Genomic DNA, 24066 nt, shown 5'->3' with positions numbered 1-24066 from the left:
CCTTATTGGCCAGTGTACCTGAAAGGGAGATCTATTCTCAGGGTCCTTAGATCTTGTGGCAGTTCAGATAATTCTAAGTTGGCTTCAAATCCTTTTCAAAAGGTTGGGAAGTGAAAATGTGGCAGTATCAAGGTATAAAAAAAAGAGAGAAAGACATTTGTCCATGCAAATGTTATTTTTTTTGTCCTTCATATCTTTTGCCAAAATTGTGTCCCAGTAGTTACTTCTGAGCCTCATGTGTTGGTTCAGTTAAGGTGAGTGCAGGACACTTTGTGCTACAAATCCACATCGATTGACATTTTTAGTCTTACAGCTGAGCAAACATTGTAGGCATGGGTCATTGTCCACAGCCCACAACATTACAAACAACATGATTTTACAGAGATGCCAGATGGCTAATGTTCTTCGTTCTTAGAAAGATGGCAGGCCTTTTTTTAAAAGCACTAAATGTTTGCAAAACCAATTTCTTTACATTTCTTGAAGCTGCATTAATGTCAGTGGGCCTGGGCAATATGAATGGCACCGATCATAGCAGTTGATTTGACCAAGTAGTTGCTATGCCATAGGAAGAGGAGTGAGTTTTAATGAATTTTTTTGCTGTAGATTTTTGTAAGTCTTGAGTCACCTATGTGTGAATTGGGCAGCCATATAAATTAGTAAAATAAATGAAATAAATAAAATAAACCTAAAACTTTGTTCAGTGAGGAAAACATTAATGTACTGAAAAAGCAGCCGGAGAGAAAAACAATAGTTATAGACAGGGTATAAAAATCAAGAGAGAAATAAAAAATGGCTGAAAAGATCTGTCTCCGGTATGCCTTATATAGCATCACTAGGAGAGTATATAGGACAATGAGCATGGGAAAGAGATCTTCTCTCCAATGCCATTTGGCCATAGGCTTGTAGGTTTCTCAGAAATCACTCCATTGTTTTGATATGGAACTGCCTGAATGAAGCTATGAGGTTCATTCCCACTCACCTTTGTCTGTATCATATAAGAAAATAGATAGTAGGAAAGAAACCCTTTCCTTGTCTTTCCGGACTTGTTATCCTAAACTTGTAAATAACAATAAATTAAGAATTGACTAATACCCTGGTTCCCAATATTAGGCCCAGCAGTGGGCTATGAGCCGGAATGCTAAATTGCGCTTGCCGTCGTGGCTCGTAGATTCTTGCGGGGCCAGAGTGATTTTGCTGCTGCACCTGTGGAGGTAGCAAAATTGCACAGGGAGCCGCAGGTGCACCCATGTTTCGTCGATGTTCTTTTGCTTCCACTTATGCCAAAACATGGGCGCACCTGTGGCTCTGTGCGCGATTTTGCTACCTCTACAGGTGCAGCAGCAAAATTATTATTATTATTATTATTATTATTATTATTATTATTATTATTATTATTATTATTATTTATTAGATTTGTATGCCGCCCCTCTCCGAAGACTCTGCAAGAAGACTCTTGCGCTGGCCCTGCAAGAATTTATGAGCCGTGGCTGCGAGCGCTATTTAGCGTTCTGGCTAATAGCTCACTGCTGCCCACACTCCACAGCGGGGCAATTTGATTTTTAATAGGGGCAATCGGAACCTTATTTAAACCAAGTTAATGGCCTTTTTAGGCTTCCTCCACATGAATAGTTCACTTTTTGAATAGTCAGACTTATATGTCACCGGGGGGGGGGGGGATGAGGATTTTAGAGACGCTTAGGTGGGGCATGGGCAAAAAAAGATTGGGAACCACTGGACTAATAGTTCATTCCAAAGCTAAATGCTATAAATTTACAAAGCATAGCAAAGGAAGGTTTTGAAGAGAAAAAATTATAATTTTATCTTCTCTCTGTTAATAAAATTTCTTTTCATTTCTTAAAAATGTTTAATGGCCAGGATAAGAGCATCTATTTCTAACGGTATACTTTATAGCAGGGGTGTCAAACTGGCAACCCACGGGCTGGATGTATCACATGCAGGCTACGGCCACCCCGGGAATGGGGAAAATGTCACAAAACGTCATGTGATAGCAACGTGGCACTGCGGGTCTGACACCCGTGCTGTATAAATCTGTGGCCAAAGTGTGTTGCAACAAACTCCATTTAACATATCTATAAACGAATGTGTCAAGACTGATTGCCAGTTTTATTATTACATAGTGGATTTTTCCGTATCTTATCAGTTTAACTAAATTTGCTTACTTATTTTGGGATTGATGTAGGTATCTCTTGGTATCTTAGAACTAAATCCGTTTCCTTTGAAAAATGTGCTAGTTAAGCGATTTGGGATGATAAAAGACCACATGTAAGATATTCAAATTTCTCAGCCCCCTCATTGCAAACATCAATTCTGGGGGAAAAAAAACCTCGGAGGAACAAAAATGTAGGTTCCATGCACCATTCAATTTTAGGAGGTGAAGCAGGAAATGAACCACACAGGTTTCCTAGACTTCACTGTCATTATAGCTAAGACCTTTGACTTCTTCTCATTTAGAAGTGAGGTCATGTCTCTGAGATACGGTTTTGTACTTCATTAGAGATATTTGGAGGTGGACTCCTCTATGCCCTTTGTTATGTACCTTTCTTCTTGCAAAATTCAGCAAGGAAAACATTAACTAGAAAGAAATATTGACTTATGGTAGAACAGGTTGAAGTATTTGGATAAGTATTACCGTATAGTATGCACTTTATCCTCCTTTGTGGCCTTTCAGTAAACAAACCGGTTTCTTGTTCTTACATACTTGGAAGAAGAATCCTTTTTTTAAAAAAAGCTCTGTTCAGGTATCTTTAGAGCCTTGATGGCAAACCTATGGCACACATGCCACAGGTGGCATGCAAAGCCCTCTTCTATGGGCACATGAGCCATTGCCCAACTCAATTCCACCGTACACATGCACACACCCTCCAAAAGCCAGCTGATTTTTGGGTATATGCCGCGCATGCGTGGAGGGTGGAGTACACCCCCAGGGGCTTTCCTCAAACCTTGGGGTGGACAAAAATGGCCTCCCCCTGGGCTCCAGAGGCCCAGGGGCTCATTTCCGGACTTCCAGAACTTTCAGGCGGCCTTTCATCATTCTCAGGCTCTGGAGGCTGTCCTCAAGCCTCTGGGAGGACAAAAACAGCCTTCACTGGGTTCCAGAGACCTCTTTTTTTTCCGTTTAGATAACATTTTTCAGGGCCCCAAAATTGCACAATTGTGCACAATCACCTAGGAGGTGAGAAAACCTGCAATCTAATCTTTAATTTGGGTATGAATATCAAAGATTTCATGAGATCTCATGTGAGATTTTGGTGTTTCAGGTAAGCTCGAGAGATTACATAAATTTTCAGGCACAATTTTGCAGAAGAGGGAGACAAAGTTGTCCAAGCATCATGGTGCCAATTACTGTCATTTGATTTTAAGTTACAAAATGAAGTGGGAAAGATCATGTGTCCTTTTAGGTCAATATAAATTATTGCTTCCTTGCTGAGACCAGTCAAATTCATGTTGTCTTTTCTGCTGAACAAATGTTATTTTCAGAGGTCAGAAACCACTAGTATGCTATAAAAATAAATGTCTCCCAAATCGCAGGTTTTCAGATTATGTTTCTTCTCTACTCATCATCATCTTCATCATCATCAGAGAAATGCTAGGATGCAGACAATCCCTCTTTTTGGCCATTAAGTGTCCAATCCAAGTATGCTTTAATGTATGTATGGAAATACTATGAAGAAAGCAACTATATATTTATGTTCTTAAATTATTTATGCAAGAAGTTTAAAGTGGATTAAATATAATTTTGTAATGACATTGAAAACAGTAATGAGTTGACACATGCAAAATGGATTTTTCTTCATATTGCTTTCAAACTGCTACTATAATTCTCTCAAATCAGTCCAAAAGTTGTCTACAATTCATCATGCTGGAAGCAATATCTCCATTTTATTTGTGCATAAAGTTCAGTTTCAGTTTAAGAGTTTGAGAAAATTCTCAACACAGGTCACGTGAATCACCACTTGATTTCAGATATGGAATTAACTGCATTGTGTGCAAAACATATTTACGCAAATGAAGAAAAGGCAAAAATGTGAAAAATAGTTTTATATTTATGCATACAAATATTTTACAAATATTTAACAAACAGAAGTTGAAAATTACATTTAGAAAAACTCCGGAATATAGTAAGAGGATTCAACTCTATTTTAAAGCAAAGTGCTTGTAGCATTGTTACTGCAATTTCCACAAAGTGCATGAAACTTACTGTAAAAAGAATTGTATTTGTTTCTGTATACCATAAAATATTTCCAAAAGCAATTCATACAGAGATGGCATTACTACTGATGGTCACTACTGATTATCAATGTCTGCTTTTACATTAACAAGTTTAAACACACACACATCCCAAACCAATTGAAACTTATTTAAAATAGTATTTTTTAGTAAGCTAGGGTATAAAAGTTTTTTTTTAAACCAGAGCACATAAAGGTATTAGCTCTGTAAAACATTTAGAACTATACAGATGTACCCTAATTCACCAGTGCAAAGTGAAGCAGGACTCTGCACCCTTCCTCTAAATGCAAACCATGCTGACTGATTAGCATAATAGAACCACACCAATCCTATCACTGAACAGAAGGCATGCACCACTGCCAATCTTCACCACAATCTTGCTCCAAGATACATTTGGAGTTATCAACATCAGTGCTCCCCAGAAGCTCTCTGATAGTACGAATACTGATATGCTTCCTTTTGGATGCAAATAGCTTTTGCAGATATAGATCTATGATCAGGGATTAAATCATGATTAAACTATTAATCATGTGTTCACAAGTTGCACAGCTTATTTCTCCAAATTACTGACATACATAAGATAGGCATACACACAAATTTCATACATAATTGTTCATCTAGGAAATATTGTTCATCTAGGAAACAAATTACTTTTTTTGATCAATTCATAGTCATTTGATTTCTTCTAAATATTTAAGGGGGCTATTGTAAAATAAATGATTGCAGGTTTTCAGCTTACATGTTTTAAATAATTTAAATAATTTTGAAAAAGAGTTTCTATCTTTCTTTCCCCTTGCATTCTCTCATTAACATGCGCGCTAATCCTCTCACTTCATATATTTGGCGTTTAATACTATGAAACCAACACTTAGTAAGCATGTTATTGAAAATTTATAAAACCAAAAATACTTCCCCCTTATGTTTTACAATGTTATACTGTATTATATAAATAGCTTCGGTCTATGCTAGGTTAATCTTGCCTCCTATGAAGTGCTACATAAATATCCTATACTATTTTGCATTATTATTCAGATAATACACTAAAGAAATCCAGATGTTTTTTCCAAAACTAAACTAGAAGTAACTTCACAGAAAAGAGGTCTTATTTGTGTAAAGGCACATTTGAGAACTTTATCGATTAATAAAATTTGCTGTCGTTGATTTGTAAAATGTTTTCCTCACATCTAATATTTATTTAAAAAAGAAAAAATACCTGTACATCTATGCTGTACGAAACAATAACACTCACTAATCATATTACATGTAAGAGCATATTTTGTTTAATTTATTAATCTGCAGCCCACTCCAACCAATAATTTTGGTATTTGAAAAGAATCAAAATTATGTCCTTCTAGTCCATTGCTTCTTCTTCTTCTTTTTTTAAAAAAATTAAACTTTAACTTTTGAGGATATATCCTCTTAAATAAATAACTGTATCTCTTGCACCTGGAAAAAATCCATACTTGGTTACCTGCCGAAAAGCAAAGGAAAACAAGGCAGATTGTGGGCTTGGGTGCTGGAAAGGAATACCTTTAGAAGGTGCCAGCTGCTTCTGACCCATAATAAAGCATGCCAGTCAGCATGGACTGGAAAAAAACACCTGGAAGAGGCAAAATCCTCTATGCATTCGATTCATCAGGATTTGGAGGTTCATTGGCAACTGACTTTAACTCAGGAGTACAGCAAAGAATGACGTTTCTCCCCAAGCTTTTATGGGCAAAACGGAAGTACATGATATGACCCATTGCAACGAAGGAAACAGAAATGATTACTAGCAGTCCAAAAGCTTCAGGGTTAGGAGCCAGAATAACCATGATGAAATGCAGCAGATCCAGAAGGTAATTCATGGAGTTCTGGACACCATTTATGATACCTCTTTCGGACTCTATCACATTTTCCTGAATCAATTGTGTGACTGTCAGGTCAAAAGACCAAAGGCCTATGCAAAGCAAACAAAAGAAAAAAGAAAAAAAGTATTTAATTCCAGCTGAAGCAGAGCAGGAAACACAGAATATTTGTTAAATAAGCACAGATCTCTATACTTCAAACAAATCCTATTCCTCCCCCCCCCGCCCCAATTAAAAGCCTTGCCACCTGATTTTGCAGATAACATACAATGGAAACATTTTGTTCCAGTCTTCCAGACAGAACAGTTCTGATGGAAAAAGGCTGGGATATGGAAATAAGATAACCACTTCCACTGCTCTTCTTTCTGCAATGCAGGCTACACTTGTACATACCCAGCATTTGTGAAAGGTGCTGTTTCTGCACCACCGAGATTTATAATTATTAGTCCTTTTTACTTATCTCTGATTTGTTTATGAGAATAAGACAATTTAGGATACATTCTCATGCTTAACTTTTTTCCACTCTATGTGGCAAGACTTGCTTCTGAAAGGTTATGCAAAGAAACATGGTGTTAAGCTTTTTATCAATAAAATCCTCTTCAATTGTGAGGATGGGAAGCAAGTTCTGGAACGCTAAGCTGCCTAGACCAATGTTTCCCAACCTTGGCAACTTGAAGATATTTGGACTTCAAGTTGCCAAGGTTGGGAAACACTGGCCTAGACATTCTAGAAGTTGTAATCCAATACATCATAAATTGTAATCCAACTATATCTAAAGATCATCTTGAAAATCTAGATTTAATATAGGATTTATGACAGGTCCCACAACTACTATAGATGTATAGCTTAGTATTCAAAGTACCGTGAGTATTTTATACAGGAATGTACGTACCAACTCGTGCTACAATGACTCCAGCAAACAGAAGGCTAACGGAGATGAGAGACACTGGGCTGGGAGCTAATCCTGGATCTGAAGACGTTGCATTGATCAAAGTGGGCATTTCCGTGGTAAAAGCCATTTCAAGGAAATCACCATCAGGCGCCAGGGTGGGTAACGGATTGCTTTCAAACAACCTAGCACTGATGTCAGCGAATGGGGAAACAGTGAGATCCAAAGGACTTCCTGGTGTGAACACTGAGATCACGCACAAAAGAAGAGAAGACAGCTGGGCAATTCCAGAGATGATGCCTGTGCGTATTAACCCACATTTGTTACGTAGCCAAGTGAAGGCTACTGTTCCCAGGATTCCAGTTACGGCAGAGGCCCCCATTAATAAGCTTAACGTGGAGCCACTCAATCCCTGAGTGTATGCATAGCCAGTGGTAATGCAGTCGAAGCCAAGGACGGTCATGTAGAGGAATGCCAAGGCCAGACCGGCAAGGAACACTGACTGGTTATAGTAGGAGACCCATCCATCACGGAATGTACTAAAGGGCTCAGCCATGTGAGAAAGACAGCTAGTATTTTCTTGTTCGGGCTCAGAAACAGCGGTCTCTTTCTTGAGAATTAACTGGACTCCTTCGGTACCCTTGGATTCACCATCTGCAGAAAGAAGAATCAGATAAGGATTGCCCATTCAAGCAAACAAATTTGCACTCGTTAACAACAGACATGCTCTTGGCAAGAAACTTTAGAGCTCTGTCCTTAGTCAGAGAAGTTTGTAAACAATTGACCGAGAGGTCAAAACTGGTTCTCACAGCATAGCAGGAAAAGATTTTTCCATCCACCTCACTCCAATTAGAAAGAATAATAATGTAGGAAAGCACCAAGTGCTTCTCTTTCCTCATTTCTGCTCTTATGATTTAGGGCTTTGGGGTGTGTCAAATGAACCCTTAGTGTCAAGTGCTTCAGGAGCAGGAGTGCCACTGCCTTACCGGCAAATCTTGGAATGGATTTTTAAAGTATACTATATAAACACTTGTAAGGAAACAGAAGGAACAATTAGCTCAATTGAACTTAAAATGACAAGGAAGTACAGTAATCCCTCATTTTTCACGGGGGATGCGTTCAAGACCACCCATGAAAAATGAATTCTCGTGAAGTAGAGGAAATATTTTTTTTTATGTATTTAACGAGTATTTGTACTTTTAAAACCCACCCTTTGCATTAAACAGTCATTCTATAATGTTTCTCAGCTGGAACTACATGTGATATCCTACCAGTTTCTTTAAGAGTACAGTAGTACTGTAGAAGATTTTTATGAACTTTTAATGGATTTAAAATTTTCAATGGATTTAATGGATTAAGACCCCTTTGAAAACCCGTCAAGTAGCGAATCCGTAAAAGATGAACCGCGAAGTAGCGAGGGATTACTGTATGCAAAAGAGTATGCTTTCATTGGTATTTGAACAATGATAACTTCCTGAAATCCTGTTACCTTTCTGAACATTGAGCTGCTTCAGTTCTGACTCTTCACCCTTCGAACCAGTCTTGTGAGCCAAAGCAGGTGTCTTCTTGTACACTTTGTAGAGCAGTGTATATTCTATACACATGGAGATCAGGTTCCAGCCAGAAATAAACCCACACCCTATCACTGGTGATCCAAAGGTCATTATTTGTCCCACGGCCATAGGAGCCAAGATGTTGGTCAGCTGATCAATCCTTCGTATGGTAGCATTCATATCTATAAGCCAATGCAGAAGTTAGTACTTGGCAATGTCACAAAAACAACTCTCTTTTCTGTGCCAAGTCTACACAATGAAAGGCAGTCTCAGGAGTGTTCCTGAGCTGTGGTGGTTTTCATGAGGATGGCTGAAGAACTGCTTATTTTACGAAGTAGCTTCTTCTTCACTTTATTCTGTTTTTCAGTTTTGTTAACATTTATACATCATAGAAAGAGTGCACAGAAGAGCAACAAAGATGATTAGGGGACTGGGGGCTAAAATATATGAAGAACGGTGGCAGGAACTGGCTATGTCTAGTTTAATGAAAAGAAGGGCTAGGGGAGATATGACAGCAGTGTTCCAATGTCTCAGGGGTAGCAATGGGTGGAAATGGGTGGAAACTAAATAAGGAGAGAAGGAACTTAGAACCAAGGAGAAATTTCCTGACAGTTAGAACAATTGATCAGTGGAATGGTTTGCCTTCAGAAGTTGTGAATGCTCCAACACTGGAAGTTATTAAGATGTTGGATAACAATTTGTCTGAAGTAGTGTAAGGTCTCCTGCCCAAGCAGCGAGTTGGACTAGAAGACCTCCAAGGTCCCTTCCAACTCTGTTGTTGTTATTATTTTTAAAATATTATACTATCATTTATTTTGCAATTGTCTATCAATGTTACACTCATTTTTAATTGTACAACTTAAACAATCTTATATTTATCAATATTTTAGAACTTATATTTAACACTGAAAAGTTTTTTCTTATTATCTTTAAAGTTTCAAATTATCTGAGCTATTATGTATGAACAATTTCTAGCTTATACCACTATGTCCAGCTAATATATGTATTTCATAATGTATTATCCACATTTTCTACTGGAATAAAACAATTACTGAAGAAAAGGGAATACTATTTTTTTTAGGTTTTGTAGTTATAATTTTAATCTTTTCTTAAATCCTGGCATTATTTTGACTCTTTTCTGCATTTTTGTTTAATTTTACACTTTTTAAATCTGGTTGTACCGTGTTTCCCTGATAGTAAGACCCCCCCGATTGTAAGACATATGGGGGGTTTCAGGGGGGTTGGCTAATATAAGCCATACCCCGAAAGTAAGACATATGTCTTACTTTCGGGGAAACACGGTACTAAAAGCGAGGGAGGCGTCGGAGCAGTTCGCGGCGCGGATAAGGACTCCTCGGCCGGCAGAGGAAGCGCGGCGGCGGCAGCAGGCTCCGGAGGGAGCTCGGGCGGTGGCGAGAAGACGGGATTCCGGGTGCCGAGCGCCACCTGCCCGCCGTTCATGCCAAGGACAGGCACCCCCAGTTCCAGCACCTCGGCCTGCTCGCCCAGCCTCTTGCCCGGCGGGAAGAGCAAAGGCGGCGGTGGGAGTAGTGGAGGCGAGGCGGAGAAGGCGGAGAAGAAAGAAGCGGCGGATAGCTGGCGAGGCGCCGACTAGAGGGCTGGACCCCGCCGCTTTGCCGCCGGGAAAGGCGACGAAAGGGGCTATCGGGTCCCTTCCAATTGCCCGGCCGGCGTCGCCTTAGTCAGCAGCGGAAAAGCAAAGGAAGCAGCAGGAGAAGCGAAGTTCTTGAATGATGGTGGCGGCCCTTGATCGCAGCCGATGAGGTTCGGCTTTCTTCGCTTCTCCTGCTGCTTCCTTTGCTTTTCCGCTGCTGACTAAGGCGACGCCAGCCGGGCAATTGGAAGGGACCCGATAGCCCTTTTCGTCGCCTTTCCTGCCGGGCAAGAGGCAAAGGCGGCGGCGGGGTCCAGCCCTCTAGCCGGCGCCTCGCCAGCTATCCGCCGCTTCTTTCTTCTCCGCCTCGCCTCCACTACTCCCGCTGCCGCCTTTGCTCTCCCCGCCGGGAAAGGCGACGAAAAGGGCTATCGGGTACCTTCCAATTGCCCGGCCGGCGTCGCCTTAGTCAGCAGCGGAAAAGCAAAGGAAGCAGCAGGAGAAGCGAAGTTCTTGAATGATGGTGGCGGCCCTTGATCGCAGCCGATGAGGTTCGGCTTTCTTCGCTTCTCCTGCTGCTTCCTTTGCTTTTCCGCTGCTGACTAAGGCGACGCCAGCCGGGCAATTGGAAGGGACCCGATAGCCCTTTTCGTCGCCTTTCCTGCCGGGCAAGAGGCAAAGGCGGCGGCGGGGTCCAGCCCTCTAGCCGGCGCCTCGCCAGCTATCCGCCGCTTCTTTCTTCTCCGCCTCGCCTCCACTACTCCCGCTGCCGCCTTTGCTCTCCCCGCCGGGAAAGGCGACGAAAAGGGCTATCGGGTACCTTCCAATTGCCCGGCCGGCGTCGCCTTAGTCAGCAGCGGAAAAGCAAAGGAAGCAGCAGGAGAAGCGAAGAAAGCCGATCCTCATCGGCTGCGATCAAGGGCCGCCGCCACCATTCAAGAACTTCTGCGAAAGACGCAGGAGCGGCGGCGACGGCGGAACGCTGCTTGAACCGCCCCCGCCTTCTGCTTAAAACCCTCGGTTCGTGCCTTTCCTGCCCGCCTCCACTCACCCGCGCTTCTGCCACTTCTAGATTTTATTTATTACATATTTTAAAATAAGAAATTAAAAAATTGCCCAGGACAATATAAGACATACCCCCAAAGTAAGACACAGTGGGGCTTTTGGGGGTAAAAAGATAGTAAGACACTGCCTTACTATCGGGGAAACACGGTATATATATTTCGCTTAGTATGAATATAATATTTATATTGATTCATATAATTTTCTAGAAGGCTGTATAAAGTATGTCACATGAGTATCACATATAAAAAGCAAGTTGTGTGCATTCATTCACAAAAGAATAACATTTATTCTAAACAAGTATCACTGGACACAAAGATATTATGCCTGTCCTGAAGTCTTCTTACTTACACTAAATCTGAACCAGATAATTAATATTTTATATATTATCACATTGTGTTTCATTAAATTCTAACATTTAACTAGTACTGCATAAAAATCATATCTTTTTATCCATCATTCAACATTCATATCATTTAACATTTTCGGTTGACTACAAATAGAAAAAAAACAATTTAGAGGGAATAAAAGCACAATTTCCCCTAGTCTCAGTAGTGTCTTGATTTCTTCTAATCTAACCATTCCTGTTACATATGTAAATAGGAAATATCTACCTATGATGTAAAATGGTACCTTCCTGCAGCAAATATTGCATGAAACATGTAACTTAGTTTTAAATAGAAAACAAGACATAATTTTAATTGCCTTGTTACAATTCTCATACCATACCCTTTTAATTGTTTAGCCTCCCTGTGCATGTCCATATTTGCATTGGGCAGCTTTTGGAATCTTTCAGAGCATTTAAAAATATTGAATAACTTGATACCATATGTCCATATAAATAAATATATTCTGAATGAATGCTTTTTTGCAATCATAATAAAAATGTAGAGCACAAAGACAATGATGAGTATTTGTTGTTTTTAACTGTGTACGCCATCAGCAGTTGCATGCTGAGTAGGATCTCTACATAGAAACATAGAAGACTGACGGCAGAAAAAGACCTCATGATCCATCTAGTCTGCCCTTATACTATTTCCTGTATTTTATCCTAGGATGGATATATGTTTATCCCAGGCATGTTTAAATTCAGTTACTGTGGATTTATCTACCACGTCTGCTGGAAGTTTGTTCCAAGGATCTACTACTCTTTCAGTAAAATAATATTTTCTCATGTTGCTTTTGATCTTTCCCCCAACTAACTTCAGATTGTGTCCCCTTGTTTTTGTGTTCACTTTGCTATTAACATAACATAAATTGATTTGACTGATGAACAATGGAAACAATATTGTTTTGCAAAAACAATAGTATTTTTAGGAGTATTACATTTTCTTTGCTAAATTATATAATTATACAAATTATAATAATTCTCTGATCTGTTGCTTTATCTAAACAGGAAAAAAAGATCTGGATAAGAAATCTATAGTTCTCTTGCTGCAACCCAGCAAAATGTGTGGAATTCAATTGTTCTTTTAAGTCAGTCACAGAGAATAAAATAAGGTAAAAAACTATACCTTACCTGCTAATTTGCTTCTATTGTCACCAGCAACCACAACAACCCAGTCTCTCTGTATGGTGATTGCTGTGGCTGTGCTGGCCAAATTAGCAATGTTTGCTATTGAGATGACCAGAATATAGCACAAGGTCTGTGGAAATGGAAATAACTTGTTTATGGAAAAGGTAAGAAAGTACACGCCTTCCTCCCACTATTTAAATTAACTTTCCCTCCTGAACTGCTGCATTTTGAATGGATTTTACATCTCAACATATTTGGCCACATAGGGAGAAGACCAGTGGTGAAATCCAATTTTTAAAAAACTACCAGTTCTGTGGGCGTGACTTGGTGGGTGTGGTGTTGCTTGGTGGGTGTGGCAGGGGAAGGATACTGCAAAATCTCCTTTCCTACCCCACTCTTGGGCCAGCCAGAGGTGGTATTTGCTTGTTTTCAAAATTTCTGCTACTGGTTCTCCAGAACCTGTCAGTACCTGTTGGATTTCACCCCTGGAGGAGACATAAACTGATCTCCTTACTCTTCCCTTAACCCATAGCCAGTGGAGGGCTGCTGGGGGTTTGTAGGGGTTCGGGAACCCCCAAATCCCACTCCTGGCTGACCCTGACCCTCCCAGGAGTCCCCACTTGGCCTATTTTGGATGCAGGTAAGTGCAGGGCATTCATGGAGGCTTGGGGAGGGGGAAAAACTGACCTACTGGAAGTTTGGGGAGGCTGGAAATGGGTGTGTTTCCAGCCTCCAGAGAACTTCCTGAACCTGGGGAGGCCATTTTTGCCCTCCCAGAGGCTTGAGGAAAGCATCCGGAGCCTGGGGAAGGAGAAACGCACCCCCCTGTAATTCAGGAGGCCACCATGGCCATGGCCACCCAGCAACCAGGCAAAGAACCCCTTGTTAAAAATTTTGAAGCCCACCCCAGCCCATAGCCCCAAAGTCCTCTCCAAAAACATCTCCAGGGTGTTCTAAAGGCCTTTCTGAATGAGAGTCTATAGTGAACCTAGTGAAGATACTTTGTAGATACAGCTAACTGTGATTTATAAACCATGGTATATAGCTTAACATAATATGTAAAATGAGCCAATGTGGTTTAGTCAACAAACAGCAGTTATAATAAGCCACAGCGTAAGCTCTCTGCTTAAGGATATCAGGCTGGCTGCAAAAATGGCTGTATAAGTGTTGACAATTAACACAACTAAGTTTAAAGCTGATTAGAACCTACCTAAAACTTGTCCCAAAGATGCTTTTTCAAAAGACAACTGGACTTTCTGGTTTTTCTTTGAAGACGCTTTGCTTCTCATCCAAAAAGCTTCATCAGTTCTGGATGAGAAGCAAAACATCTTAAAAGAAAAACCAGAAACTCCACTTGCCTCTTGAAAAAGCAATTTTGGGACAACCATGACCTGGATGACTAAGAATTTCCATAGACATCTAACTAAAGCTTGAAGTGGACTATAAAACATAAATAAATATATATATATATATATATATATATATATATATATATATATATATATATATATATATATATATATATATATTTCAGAGCACAGCTACCCTGTTTCCCCGATAGTAAGACACCCCCGATTGTAAGACGTATCGGGGGTTTCGGCTAATATAAGCCATACCCCGAAAGTAAGACATATGTCTTACTTTCGGGGAAACACGGGGGTATTGCCGGGGGGGAGCCCGATGACGTCGCTTCCAAGCTCCCCGCGCGCCCCTCGCCTTCGCCTCACAGTGGCGCCACCGCCTCTTCCCCGGCTTGGCAAAGCGAAGGACGGCGCTGGTCCGAAGCGAGCCGAGTGGGCGGCGGCTTGCAGCGAAGGCGCTCGTCCCAGCAACCGAGTCCTGCCGAGGCTCGGCTGCAAGCGGCCAGCGAGGCCGACCAGCTCCGAGGCGAGCGGCCGGAGCTGCGCCCTCCTTCGCCCGCCTCCTTTCCGGCAGGCAGGTGGGGCTGCCCAACTGCGCAGAGCGGCTCCTCCCCTCCAGACACACGCTTCCCTGACATGTGTCTGTGGCTCCACGTGTGCACGCCGCTTGGAGCCCTGAGGTTGAACTTGGAAAAGGGCTCACAAGGCTCCTGTCCCGCGGCTGCCCTTCTGGACTCTGGGGAGATGCCTTCGGGAACGCGACCCTTTCAATTTTTTTCCAATGTAAGACATACCCCGAAAGTAAGACGTAGTGGGGCTTTTGGGGGTAAAAAGAAAGTAAGACACTGTCTTACTTTCGGGGAAACACGGTAATAGCAAACTACTTTAGAAATGTTTTTCAGTTCTGTGCACTTACAAGAAGCCATCCTTGATACAAATTTAAAAGCTGTGCTTTAAACAAGAAGACGATCATCAGAAGGATGCCACACAAAATGACCGATGCATTCTGCACAATTAAGGACGTCTGGGCTACTGTTTAGGAGAAAAGAAAGGAAAAGGGTGCACTACGTCAGTACTTAAAATAGGAAATATTTCAGCCTATTACTACATCAAGATGTTTACACCTGTTTTCAAGGCAACATTTTAACGCCAATGTCCTTTATATGGACTTAACAAGTAAATATGGAGTGAGACAGTCATCTTTGTATTAGTGCTTAAACAGCACTAGATAATGGACTGCCCTTTCCATGGCGTGAAAGCATCATTTTCAAATTGCTAACGCTATTACAAAGGAGGAAACACCCAGCTTGAGTAGTTGATGTTTACATCTAATGGACATTAATTATTCAAAATTAGCTTTGCTTAGATGAGATAATTGTTTGTGAAGTATTTAGTCAAATAAGACAAGATTAAAGACGTATTAATAACTTAAACATATTAACTCTGAAGAGTACATAACATAATTACAGAAGCAATGGAAGTATGAGGTAGCGTCCATACTGTGCGCTTTTAATAAACAGTTCAAATTACTATTCTAAATAGTTGCACATCCTACAGAGTCATGCCTCATTATGGAGTATGTCCCTGTAAAGCATATAATTCTTAAAGAATAAGTAAACACAGATATGACTGGGAAGTACATTTGTTATTTGCATAGCCATTTTGAAAGAGACACTTTGTGCAATTCTTCACATCAATTGTTAATAGAACTAGTAATTTCTTTTTGAAGTTGGGATGTAAATCTTTAATTTTGCATTAGAGAGAAAAGTCTCTTTTAAATCAAACTTGATACCTGGTGCTTGATGAAGATGACCATTAATTTTTCCTGGCAGCAATTTAAAAAATGTTTTACCTCTTTTTTGTTTGTTCGCTTTATTTATCAGTCTAGTCCATGGCTTTCATGTGGTCTTCCATATAAATGTCTTTTCAGAGCTTTCCAAAATCAACTATCTTTGAAACCTTCGGGAAATTTTTGGCTACGTAGCTGAGCATTTTATTTTATGATGGTCACACTTTAAATTAGGCATACTGAAATCAAAAGCTTGGCACTGACACAATTGTTTCAGCAAATTCCATACTTTTTGTGATTTAGATTTCTTTTACTTTATGCAAATATTCTTCAATATTGTATGACACCACTAACCTTTAAGCCTTGAATTCTTGTCTACCCAGTCTCCAATAATGGCACCTAGGAGAAGAACGGATCCTGCCACAACCAATCCATAAACAGCTGTTAGGAGCAAACTGTTTCCATATAATTCAACCAGGAAGAGAGACACTGCAAAATGCCACATACGATCTCCCTAGAATGAACACAATGTGTTTAACTACTCATCACTTTTTGAATCTTCAAATAATTAGAAAACTTTGGACAGATTGCAAGATGATACACAACATTCAAAATAAACATCAATAAAATAACAAAACATATTGCTATATTGAGCCGGGGTGGCGCAGCAGGTAGAGTGCTATACTGCAGGCCACTGGAGCTGACTGAGGATCTGTAGGTCAGCGGTTCATATCTCATCACCGGCTCAAGGTTGATTCAGCCTTCCATCCTTCCACGGTGGGTAAAAGGAGGACCCGGATTGTGGGGGCAATATGCTGGCTCTGTTAAAAAGTGCTATTGCTAACATATTGTAAGCTTCCCTAAGTCTAAGGAGAAGGGCGGCATAAAAATAGAATAAATAAATAAATAAATAAATAAATAAATAAAATAAAATAAATAAATAAATAAATATCACCTAAATATGTATTTATTGCATTTTCAGGTCTCTAGAATCTACTCTTATCCAAAATGACTAGTCTCAAATGGTCTTAGTAATTAGATTCATTAAAAGGAATAAATGGATAAGTTACAGAATCTTGAGAACAGGATACATGGACTTTAATACTCCACTTATTAACAGCTATTATTTTTGATGGGAATTCTTTGATCCCCTTAGCAGGCTGCTCCCTGAGGCAGTAAGGAAGTTACTATTTAATTCACTAATACAGGTGGAATGTACAGGTGCTCTATCCTTTGTAGTATTTTAGAAACTACCATTCTCTTTCCCAAGTTCTGAGAAGTCCATTATACGTATGAGACATGCAGCAACTCTGGATGTACATAAACTAGGTATTACTAACAAGACATCACACTGAAGGGCTGAGAGGTATGCTTGGACAAGATTCTCTTGGTGGACTTGCTTTCTTGATGATGTAACCATGACCCTTTTTTTTTCAAGATGTAGAAGAAGAAGTGAAGAGCAAAAGCAAGTACTTTTTCATGAGGTATTCACTTCTTGACCACTTGAAAAGCACAAATGACCTGACAGCAATACTGAAGGAGGAGCAGGGTCAGAGAATTCCAGAGTCTAGTCCTGATTCCCTGCTTCACTGTGGATGTTGGCAGGTCATGTGAAGCTGATTCAGATCATCAGTATTTAATTAGAAATAGGAACCAAAAAGAGAAGCATTCATAAATAAGGTTTATTCTGCCACAACAGTATAGAGGGTGGGTTTATATCACAGTTTAAAGACTTATACTTTTATTTATATAATGCTAGATTTCAATATCTATCTATCTATCTATCTATCTATCTATCTATCTATCTATCTATCTATCTAGATAGATAGATAGATAGATAGATAGATAGATAGATAGATAGATAGAAACATAGAAGACTGACGGCAGAAAAAGACCTCATGAGCCATCTAGTCTGCCCTTATACTATTTCCATCTTAGGATGGATATATGGTATGTTTATCCCAGGCATGTTTAAATTCAGTTACTGTGGATTTACCAACCACGTCTGCTGGAAGTTTTTTCCAAGGATCTACTACTCTTTCAGTAAAATAATATTTTCTCACGTTGCTTTTGATCTTTCCCCCAACTAATTTCAGATGGTGTCCCCTTGTTCTTGTGTTCACTTTCCTATTAAAAACACTTCCCTCCTGAACCTTATTTAACCCTTTAACATATTTAAATATTTCGATCATGTCCCCCCTTTTCCTTCTGTCTTCCAGACTATACAGATTGAGTTCATTAAGTCTTTCCTGATACGTTTTACGCTTAAGACCTTCCACCATTCTTGTAGCCCGTCTTTGGACCCGTTCAATTTTGTCAATATCTTTTTGTAGGTGAGGTCTCCAGAACTGAACACAGTATTCCAAATGTGGTCTCACCAGCGCTCTATATAGCGGGATCACAATCTCCCTCTTCCTGCTTGTTATACCTCTAGCTATGCAGCCAAGCATCCTACTTGCTTTTCCTACTGCCCGACCACACTGCTCACCCATTTTGAGACTGCCATAAATCACTACCCCTAAATCCTTCTCTTCTGAAGTTTTTTTCTAACACAGAACTGCCAATACAATATTCAGATTGAAGATTCCTTTCCCCCAAGTGCATTATTTTACATTTGGAAACATTAAACTGCAGTTTCCATTGCTTTGACCATTTATCTAGTAAAGCTAAATCGTTTACCATACTACAGAAGCCTCCAGGAATATCAACCCTATTGCACACTTTAGAGTCATCGGCAAATAGGCAAACCTTCCCTACCAAACCTTCCCCTATGTCACTCACAAACATATTAAAAAGAATAGGACCCAGAACAGACTCCTATCTATCTCTCTATCTCCCTATCTCTCTCTCTATCCATCCATCCATCCATCCATCCATCCATCCATCCATCCCACTAATTAATATCAAAATCTACATGGGGAGATTTTTCCTAGTATCATCAGTGATATACAGTACATACAAATTGAATGGTGTGTGTATGGAGGTGGGTGGAGGTGTGCTTTTAGTAGTGGTGCCTTGCTACACCTTATTTCATTTTTTCCATAATAAATTTACTTACTTCTGTCATGTTTTCAGCATGTGTAAGATGGTTCTTATATAAGTTTTGTTATTTATATTTACTGCTTTTATATTTGCTATATTATAAACTTTCTCTGCACTGAAAACAAACAAACAAATAACCTTCAACCAAACTTATAATAATAACATTAATATATTTGGATTGCATGTCCACCAGAAATTATGAATCTCAAAATATCTGGAAGCTATCATCCTGGAAAAGACTTGCATTCTGCCTCCCTGATAAAATACACCATTTCTTAATGTCTAGGCTGGCAGGAATGTTTATTATTTATTTCTTGAACTTAAAGATTGCCCATCTCACTCACAGAATCACCTGAGGCTGTGTCAGTTGTTCTGCCAAGAGAATCAAAATACTCTTCAACTTCTGAGATTAAGGCAAGATGTGTTTGCACTATAAGCACTTCATTGGGAATCCACCCAAGTGTTATAAAGTATATGAAATTGCCCCAATTTATTTTACCTGCACTCTTAAATGTATTTCAGAGTACACTGGCAAAAGTAATTTAAGAATACTGTATAAGGGTTAATGAGGCAAGTTTGTTAAGATATCATGGTTACCATTAACTCTTTGGAATGTACTCTTCATTTCTGGGTTTGCTTTTGCATAACTGACCACAATTTAAAGAAATTACCACTAGTCTAATAAGTGTTTTTTATCAGGGCAAACTGGTCTACCCAATTATGGGACGGAGCATACTGCTCCATTTTCTTTGTCAGTAAATCATAAATTCAACAATGGTCTAATAAGGAAGCACATTCATTGGGCTCTGAAAATGTAATTACCTTTGACTTTGCCATGAAGTAGAAGCCAGAGTTTTTAACTCATATTAAAGATGTAAGCATGCTATTTTAAAGTTCTAGCAAGTTTCTTACTTCCCAATTAATAAATAAGCTAATAGCTAAATCAGCAATATTGATATTTACTGAAACTGCGTATTTCTAAACTTGATTTAACTAGTGGTTTACCCGTTATTTATTTGCCTGTTTCTTTCTATTTAAGAAAGAAAAAACGATTTAACCAGTGTACTGTATTACATTTGCCAGGCAGTTAGTATTATCATAAATGAGTGTAAGCAATCAGTAATGAATTATGCAGAATTTTTTATAAATATATTCTGGTATCATACGAACTACATAGCCACTTAAAATTATGCCATAATTCTAAATTCCCAAGGAAATCCATTGAAATAAATAATGCTTAATTCCTTATTGGATTATAGTAGTAGTCTTATAATTCATTAAATCAAGAGACAAACATGCTATTGTCATAGTTAATTTCAGTAAGTGGAAAATTGATTAATGTAGATGGCCATGATCTTAAATTTTAATAAGTACAGAGCGCTGATAATAGAGTACGTATATACAAGTATAGTATGAATATTTATTAGGTTCTTACAATAATTAGTCACTTGACAACTTTACAACCAAGCCAGATTTAAATAAAAATGCAGGTGTCAGGTTCATCAACCTAATACTAAAAATACATATTTTTAATTATAATTTTAAATATAGGATATATTTTGAATTCTGTTTCTAATTTACTTGAGTAAATTAAAGTAGAAAAGCAGGTTAAAAGTAGATTGAGTAAATCCATTCTTTCTTAAGTCCAACATTGTTGCCAATCAGATATTTTTCATGTAAACTCTTTTACTATTGCAGTGAAAAACTAAACAACTTTTATTAGAACAATGCAGGAAAAGATGCAATAAGGGAATATTTCAATCTAATGTAAAGCAAACACTCTTCTAATATTTTAAAGATTATAAGTTTTGATGTTAAACATCAATAAGTCACTATTCATAGGAATCAATAACTCTAAAAATTCAATAGCTAAAAATAGATTAGACTAGACTTCTTCATTGATCAAATGTGATTGAACACACAAGCAATTTGTCTTTGGTGCATATGCTCTCAGTGTACATAAAAATACATTTGTCAAGAATCATAAGATACAACACTTAATGATTGTCATAGGGTACAAATAAGCAATCAGGAAACTATCAATATTAACGCAAATTGTAAGGATACAAGCAACAAGTTACAGTCATACAGTCATAAGTGGGAGGAGATGGGTGATAGGAATGATGAAAAGACTAACAGCAATAGTAATGGAGCCTTAGTGAATAATTTGACAGTGGTGAGGGAATTATTTGTTTAGCAGAGTGATGGCATTTGGGACTAAGCTAACATAAAAATTACCAACTGTGGTTTTAAACTGTTCCTCAGAAATACAATACTGTATATTCTACTTTTTAAAAAAGTTCTGTTTCCTCAAAATTGTGATGCAAAGTTCTTGAACAATTAATTTCTACCAGTACTTTCTATTTGCAAAATAGAAAGTACTAATATCAAGTTACTAAAACAGAGTTAAATCCATTGATGACTGAGCTGCAGCATTGCTTGAAAAAATGGAAATTTGTCCAAACAGAATAAAAATGCCTCAAAATATCAAGTTACTAAAACAGAGTTAAATCCATTGATGACTGAGCTGCAGCATTGCTTGAAAAAATGGAAATTTGTCCAAACAGAATAAAAATGCCTCAAATCAGATGCAAAGTTCATTTTATTTTGAACTTAGTAGGTTGAGGCCAGCCAGTGACTTTTTAAGTATGGTAGATATGTTGAAACCAAATGAACAAATTCATAATTATCAAGTTAAGGTTCACCAATTTCAAAATATCTACCTTTAGGTATAGCTGCATCTGGACCCACCATTCAACAAATGTATGAGATTCTTTAAATTCAGTGAATCATGGATTTCATCCATAAATACTGACTGTAGCTTTCAAAAGGAGTGATTTCACAATTTATGCCAGAGCATAATTTAACAGATGTATTTTTACGAAATGTAATATAGAAATATAAAGGCACATATATCCAAGTAATTATAATACATGTTAATTACCCTCAAATCAAATGCAAACTCCTGTGGTTTTATCTCACTTACCCAAGTGGACAGGGCATGTCCAAAGTACAGGAGGACTTTTGCAGATGTCAAATAGCTAGTACAGGATTCTAGGATGGAAAAAACAAAGCACTCGAATGAACACAGGTTGATGCCTCGCAAATTATTGACTGCAGGTGTTTGTTATTACCACCATTGTTCAGAATCTTCTATTAAAGAATGAATTTGAATGTGATGAATACTGTATTTATTTTACTTCTACCACTAAGGTAGCTTGAGAATTACTCATTAATTTAAATATTTCAAGAAATAGTTGCCATCCTTTAATATTAAGTTTTTAATGTGCTTTATAACACTTTTTGCTAGCAACATATTATGGGATTCTGATAATCTCCTTTACTTCCATTCCATATATCCTTCATCACAAATATGTTTTTATTTCTAGGTGCTGTACATTTGGAAGGACCACACTCCAATCAAATATACAAAGGATAATTGGATTCTCTTACCAGCGTTTTAATGTAGAAAGTTCTCCCAAAGACATAAAAGCAACTCTGTCTATTTATCTATCTATCTATCTGTCTGTCTGTCCGTCCATCTTCTCCGAAAATAAGACCCTCTTATTTTTTGAACCCTGAAATAAGTGCTTGGCCCTATTGCCATGCACTCAAAAGCCTGTTTGGGCTTATTATCTTCTTTCTTTCCTTCTCTCTCTCAGTCTCTTTCTTTTCTTTCTTTTATGTATCTAGATATCTACTACAGCTATCTTCAGGTTGTATGATTTGGGCCATTTTTCCTCTGGTTATTATTCCCAAATGAGATATTGTCTGGCAAAAAACTGAGTTTATATACAGTTGCTTTTATGTCCTTGGGACAACTTTGTGTATGCATATATACACACATACTATACTGATAATTTTTTATTTTGTGTGTGTAGGAGGAGGATATTAATCTCCCTCATGTCATTCTGGACCTGAATCTCCTGTCTTATGGAACAGTCCACCAGGGCTGCCTCTGAAGCATCCTCTTATCACATGATCAAAATGGATTCCTATAGCAACACCCCTTCCCCGTTCCAGTGACCCAATATTACTTAAACCCCTTTTCCAAAAAGGGGGGGGGGTCCCCTTACGCCTGGAGTCACACAACATCGCACAACAGGAAAACCCTCATCTTCTCGACAGTCCATTTGATAATAGGATTATGCTCCCCCCCCCGCCAGTTCCCCAGTGACTTTATTGGAAGCGTGCCCTGACCGTTCGCCCACCACTCATATCCTTCCACCCATTAGCCCCTTCGCCTCCCCCCCCTCCCCGGGAAAAGCGCCTTCCCTCCGCGTCGTGGCCACCTGTTCCACGCACCAAACGCAACCCGACGGCTTCCCCACTGCCGCCGTTCCCTTCGAGCCCAGCCAATCGGTCCCCCGCGCGAACTCACCGCAACAGCCTCGGCTGTTTTGTTGTTCCGTTGCAGACCGAGCCATGGCAACCCGGGGGTCTCCTCTCCTCTTTTTTGTTTTTCTCAGTCGCGGAGGCTGTCAAGCCCTTTCAGGCGCAGAAGCAGCACGGAAAGAGAGAGAGAGAGAGAGAGAGAGGTGGAAGGTAGGTGAGAGCGAGGTACAGAAAGCCGAAACGCGGGGCGATTCGGGGGTGGGTGGGTGGCTCAAAGAGGGTGCAGGAAGACCCAGCGGCTTCTCCGTGTTTGGCCTCTCCAAACTTAGCTATCACTGTAGCTGAAGTCGGAAAGGAATGGCCTTATGCCCAAGCAGAGGCCAAGAGCGGCCCCCGAGAGAAAAAGGGGCCCAGCAAAGAGCCCACCGCCCTCGTCAGACTCTGCCGGCCGCCGCCTCTCTAACTCCGAGCCAAGGCTGCCCGCTTTGGACTCTGTTGTGCCCTGCGGGAGAGTCGTCTGTTTATAAAACGCTGCATGGAGGGGGTCGAGCTAAAGCGGAGGGGAGCCCGGGAATCACCTATCAGCGCCCAGCTGATCTGCATATCTCCGCCCTTTCGGCCCGTCTGGGGTTTTCTTGCGCTCCGGGAAGGAGGCGGCGGCGGCGGAGGAGAGTTTTTGGGGTTCGCGCAGCCTTTGGGGAGTCTGCGACTGACAAGAGGGGGGCCTTTTATACTTCTGGGAAGGCTGACCGGAATCTCCACCCCGGAGCATCCGATTTGCACCGAAACAACACAACACCCTGAAAGAA

General features: G+C 39.7%; 1 protein-coding gene across 1 annotated transcript; it reads right to left on the bottom strand.

Annotated features, from left to right (window-relative positions):
• Positions 1-4044: 4044 nt before the first annotated feature.
• On the bottom strand, positions 4045-23760 carry SLC40A1 (solute carrier family 40 member 1). The gene is made up of 8 exons (XM_070731922.1): positions 23304-23760; positions 21909-21976; positions 16235-16394; positions 15008-15123; positions 12734-12860; positions 8474-8719; positions 6988-7638; positions 4045-6187 (listed from the first exon to the last, which is right to left on the bottom strand). The coding sequence occupies exons 1-8, from the start codon at positions 23347-23349 to the stop codon at positions 5868-5870; spliced, it is 1734 nt and encodes a 577-aa protein (XP_070588023.1). The 5' UTR covers positions 23350-23760; the 3' UTR covers positions 4045-5867.
• Positions 23761-24066: the final 306 nt, after the last annotated feature.

This window comes from Erythrolamprus reginae, chromosome 1 (assembly GCF_031021105.1).
Source record: "Erythrolamprus reginae isolate rEryReg1 chromosome 1, rEryReg1.hap1, whole genome shotgun sequence".
NCBI classification, from domain to species: Eukaryota; Metazoa; Chordata; class Lepidosauria; order Squamata; family Dipsadidae; genus Erythrolamprus; species Erythrolamprus reginae.
Note: the sequence above shows the minus strand (reverse complement) of the source record. Positions and strands in the feature narration are given on the sequence as shown.

Coding starts and splice junctions, on each gene's coding strand:
- SLC40A1 (XM_070731922.1), bottom strand. CDS start 23,349: ATGGCTCGGTCTGCAACGGAACAACAAAACAGCCGAGGCTGTTGCG. Junction 21,977..23,303: donor AAACAGCCGAGGCTGTTGCG/GTGAGTTCGCGC, acceptor TTTCCATCCTAG/AATCCTGTACTAGCTATTTG. Junction 7,639..8,473: donor GCAGCTCAATGTTCAGAAAG/GTAACAGGATTT, acceptor TTCTTTCTGCAG/ATGGTGAATCCAAGGGTACC.